General features: G+C 37.9%; 1 protein-coding gene across 2 annotated transcripts; it reads right to left on the bottom strand.

Annotated features, from left to right (window-relative positions):
• Nucleotides 1-944: 944 nt before the first annotated feature.
• Nucleotides 945-4602, bottom strand: LOC133864353 (protein CHUP1, chloroplastic). 2 transcript variants are annotated; one of them, XM_062300653.1, is made up of 5 exons: nt 4444-4602; nt 3766-4017; nt 3539-3654; nt 2048-2824; nt 945-1952 (listed from the first exon to the last, which is right to left on the bottom strand). In XM_062300653.1, exons 2-5 carry the CDS (start codon nt 3929-3931, stop codon nt 1068-1070), a joined length of 1944 nt encoding a protein of 647 aa, XP_062156637.1. In that variant the 5' UTR covers nt 3932-4017; nt 4444-4602; the 3' UTR covers nt 945-1067. The 2 variants fall into 2 exon arrangements, with proteins under 2 accessions (XP_062156637.1, XP_062156638.1); XM_062300654.1 differs by lacking the exon at nt 4444-4602 and adding an exon at nt 4154-4321.
• Between the last annotated feature and the right edge of the window lie 274 nt (nt 4603-4876).

Here is a 4876-nt window from a genome sequence, read left to right as displayed (position 1 = left end):
CCGAAACTACGAAGATATATGGTTTGATCGGTGGAACAGTCTCACTGGTGTTAATTGATTCAGGGAGCACTCACAATATTGTGAGTCTTGCTCTTGCCCAAATGCTGCAGTTACAACCCAAGGAAGGAGTTGGTATGAGTGTGATAGTAGCCTTTAGAGAAAAAAAATTGGAGCCTAGGTAAATGACTAAATGTATTCAAGTCCCGTTGGAATTGCAAGGATTGAGCTTTTCTGTTGATTTTTATATCCTTTCCTTTTTTCTTTTTTCTTTTTTCTAAATATATTCTTCCCTTAGAATGCTATATATGGGATGGTACTCGGCACCCAGTAACTACGTACCTTAGGCCCAATATTGTGGGACTTTGATAAGTTAAAAATTCAATTTTCTTGGAGAGGAATTGACATAGTGCTGCATGGAGGGAAGGCTAACGAAAAAACCAAAGAGGATGTGTTCCTAAAGTTACAACCTTACCAACAAATCTCTGTGCAGAAGCACAAAAATGCCAAGTTATCAGCTCGATGTTTTGGTCCTTTCAAAATTCTTAAAAAGATTAGTCCAGTGGCCTACAAGCTTGAACTGCCAGTCTGCCACAAGGGTCTCGGGTTCATCCCGTTTTCCATAGTAGTTTGTTGAAACGAAGGTTGGGTCGTGACCATGTCACCGTACCTCAGCTACCTATGATGATAGAAGATGCCCACATATGTCCTTTGCCTCAAGCGGTGCTCGATAAGAGGGTAAAAAAAAATAAAAAAAAACTTTTGATTCATTGGGCCTTTCACCAATGGAAGTCACGTGGGAGGATCAAGATTCAGTCAAGAAAAAGGTTTCCAAACTATTTCCCTTGAGAACAAGGGAAATATTTAGAAAACTTTGTTTCGATGCATTAGATTGAATGTGCAACTGAGAAACATTTTCAGTGATAAAACATGCATCTAATGAAAAATAATAATAATAATAATAAAAAATAAAAAATAAAAATTCATACACACAAGGTAAAATAAGTTTGATTGCATATGTATAAAAGGTTGATTAAGTGTAAAGTGCTGCAGCTAGTGATGGCAATTTGTCAAAAGAAACTAAGGGATGCCGATCTTCTACGAAGCCTAGGTGTTCCACCATGAGAGTCCTTTAAAACTTCTGCATATTTCACCAGCTCAGATTTCTCAGTGGTATCCGAGTCTCCATCAAGTGGGCTTTTAAGGGCCAAATCAGCACTCTCCCTACCCAATACAAACCTCTTGTACCCAGAAGAGGATCCCACATCGCTATATGTGCGGACGCTATCTATATCCTTGATATTTACTTCCCTTAGACTCCTGAATCTGTGGAGATCCAGAGAAGGTCTAGATGAACCCTGAGGAGTAGCAAGTCTACTGCCATGCCCCTGATCAGTTCCAGCATACGTTCCTCTTGAAAAAATTGAACTGCACCTTGGAGAATCTCCATATTCCAAAGATTCAGACTTCTCCACTGATAAAACATGATTATCATGACTGTCTTTCCCACGAATAATTTTCCCAAGTTTGCTGAAAAGTTTACTCTTGATCGAACTGTAGGTTTTGGTTGCAGATGAATTATCTACAGAAGAATCATCAAGCTCTCCAGAGTCTGTAAGAACGGAAGCTTGAGAGGATGACCATTGGTCAAAATCAAATTCCATAATGTGGAACCCTTTTCCTCCCATCCCTTCAGTATTTGCATATTCAAGTATTAACCGCTTCGCTTTCTCTTCGGATTTGGGGCTTAATGTTTTGCTTAGGTCCCTTGCCACTGTTTTACCATCAGGAGGCTGATAATTTCGTAGCTCATATCGTAAGCAAGCATTTATCCACTTCAAATAGACCAATTCTTCAGCATCAGAAAATCGATGTGCTTGGAGTTGCTCAATTTCCTCTTCCAGGTCTTTGTTTTTATGTCTTAGATGCTCCCTCTCCACCCTAAATGCTTCTGCCTGCATCACAACACAAGTGAAATGTATTCAAGAATAATGATATCGAAAAAGAAAAAATAAATAAATAAAAAGATTCACTATGATTGGATTAAGACCTCTGGATCTTCCAAAACAGAATTTGCAAGGATTTGTGTAGATTCCAACCTCCGACTCAATTCAGTATTTTCAACCTGCAATCTCATATTAGACTTTCTCAACTCTTCAGCCTCAACCTCCAGATCCATTAGTCTTTGCAGCTTTAATTGGATTTTCGGATCACTTGGAGCAGCCTTGTATTCGTGGTCTTGCAACTTTGCAACTCTTCGCTGAACGGCTAAGATCTGTTCCTTGTTCTGTTCAGCTTCAGACCTAAATTTCTTCTTGAGAATTTTAATTTTTTCTCTTGCAGCCTCAAGCTCAGCCACCACATTAACATGATCAGCCACTTGTGCCTCTAGTCTCTGGTTATCTGCCTGTAAGGACTCAATCCTGAGAGTGAAAAGCTTAGCCTCCATATTGTTTAACTTCAATCGATTTTGGAGCTCCATGACAGCAGCTACTTGCTCTTTAAGGCCATAATACTCAAGCAATTGAACCTCAAGATTCCTCTCCCTCTCCCTAAGCACTCTGACCGCTTTTCTCAGGTGCCTGATCTCTCGTTCGTATTGATCCTTTTCAGCACTCCTAAAGGCTTTTGGAGTTTCTATAATTGACCTGGGTATTTCATCATCTTTCTTTGGAGAGAAGCCAGCATTTGCAGCAGCAGAGTCAAACTCCTTCACAAGATCATCAAACTCTGGCAAGAGGAACCCATCTTTATCTCCACTAATTTTACTGCTGGGAGAGTGTCCAACGATGCAATCAATACTGACCTTTGGCATGTGTGTCTCTTCCTGATAAAGAAAGATCTTATACAATTTAATGTCGGCGAAATAGAATACAGCTTAACGATAATCAGATATCTGTTTTATTCTCCGGATACTATTACCATTTAGGACCATGTTCCCCTCATTCCCAATCATTTCAACAGCCATATTTGGCCGCATCTTTTTGCAAATTTAGCAGATGAGTTTGTTTAATTCCTGAATTGACTCATAGCAGGGAAATCAAATGAACCGAGATAAAAATTACATTTTCAACGAAAAACCATGTTCTTTTACTTTTCTCAACAGGAAAGTGAGCAGATTATATTTTCCAACAATTTCTATAATTATGTTCATATATAACCTTGCTCGATAGATACTCCATACCATACTACATCAACAGTATAATGTTCGTTGCCAACAGTGGAAGGGAAAGAGAGGAAACATCTTTCCTTTTTTCAGATTCATTTTTCGCAAAAAATAAAGTTCAGTTAACAGGATTATTTTACGAAACATATTTGACACAATCATTCTGTTAGTTCACATATGAAAAAAAAAAACTTTGCTTTATCAACTACCAGACATCGACACCAATCAAAAGACATCACAAATATAAAGAAAAGAAAAACAACACTCAATAGACCTCTATGTAATCATTTTCCCTAGTAAAAAATTGAATTGATTAATGATAGGATTAACAAATTTACAGTTTTTGGATGGGATTTATGGTCCTAATATACTTACATATTTTTCAGCTGCAATAGAAACAGGATTGCTAGAAGTGGATGCTGTCTTATTGGCATGTAGGTCAGTATTGTGCCGAGATCTTCCACCTTCCAAATTAACTTCACTGCCATGATCTAGTAACATGCATAATATTATCAAAACATGGACTGAAAATTGGAACCACTGAACCAGATAAATATTATAATAAGAAAAGATTTTTTGGGGGGTAAAAAGAAAAAACAAACCCGAAGAGCGCAGTCTTGAGGGAGGAGGAGGGCCAGGAGGCGGGGAGACTCTGACCCTTCTGGCTCTGAAGCGAGAGTAGAGAAATCCAGCAAAAGAAAGAGCTAAAGCCACCCCAAATTTCAGTAAGAGAGGGTTAATATCCTTCTTGTCTCTAACCATCATCATTCAAAAACTTCTACTTGTAGTTAAAATTCATGAAGTCCGAGAGACAGAGAGACAGATTGTAGGTCCTCATCTTCATCACCCTCCATCTACATGCCCAAAACAAAATAATTTGACTTGGGTCAGATTAATCTACATACCCAAGACCAAGAAAATCCGGACGACCCATATAATATATTAAACCATAGATGAACAAGAAAAATCAAATTTTGGGAAAACCATTACCAGTTTATGCAGAATTACAGGCCCAAAAACAGAAATATCCAGATATTCAGGTTACCAATAATATATTAGACCAAAATGGGTCACAAAAAATAAGAAAAAGTGAAACAACCCAGTTTCAGTTTACGATATTTCTAGACAAAATAAGATTATTTGGTCCCAGAAATGAGTAAACTTATATCACCCAGTTCAGATTAAACCCAAAAAAAAAAAAAAAAAAAATCCAATAAGAACAAAAAACTAAGCAAGGCCGTTTTTAGTTTGTGCTGATTCTAGATAGAGAGAAGACTTACTATAAAGCGACGTTTCTCAAACGCATTCAGTCCGTGCGGATGAACAGAGCAGTAGCGTTTTGATGTTGCCTATGGTTTCTGTTCCTATTATGTTTTTGTCTGTCTCATAGGCTGATCAAACAGTCAATTGCGTTCTGAAGACAAAAATCTTAAATAAATAAAGTCGTTGTGAGAGTATATTAAACAAACAATGGCTACTGCTTTTTGTCTTATGTCATGTTGAACGTGATGTGCAAAAGTCGGTAGAGCTAAAGCTTGGCTGAATGAAAATGTTAGAGAGAGAGAGAGAGTAGATTCTGATTCCAAGATGGGAACCAATGGAAGAAAAAAGAGGTTAGTACACGCAAATGAGAAGGTTTTTCCAAGCTGGTTTTGTTTGGAGATTAATGGCTGACCTATTGAAACGGAGTAAGATAGAAGTTCATCGTGTGTT

The sequence above is a fragment of the Alnus glutinosa genome, chromosome 3 (assembly GCF_958979055.1).
Source record: "Alnus glutinosa chromosome 3, dhAlnGlut1.1, whole genome shotgun sequence".
NCBI lineage: Eukaryota > Viridiplantae > Streptophyta > Magnoliopsida > Fagales > Betulaceae > Alnus > Alnus glutinosa.
This window is presented reverse-complemented; position numbering and strand designations above follow the sequence as displayed.

Excerpts from the sequence above, each read along its gene's own strand:
- LOC133864353 (XM_062300653.1), bottom strand. The coding sequence starts at position 3,931 with ATGATGATGGTTAGAGACAAGAAGGATATTAACCCTCTCTTACTGAAA. Across the intron at positions 3,655-3,765 it reads CTCAAGACTGCGCTCTTCGG|ATCATGGCAGTGAAGTTAAT; the intron begins GTTTGTTTTTTC and ends GCATGTTACTAG. Across the intron at positions 1,953-2,047 it reads CTGTTTTGGAAGATCCAGAG|GCAGAAGCATTTAGGGTGGA; the intron begins GTCTTAATCCAA and ends GTTGTGATGCAG.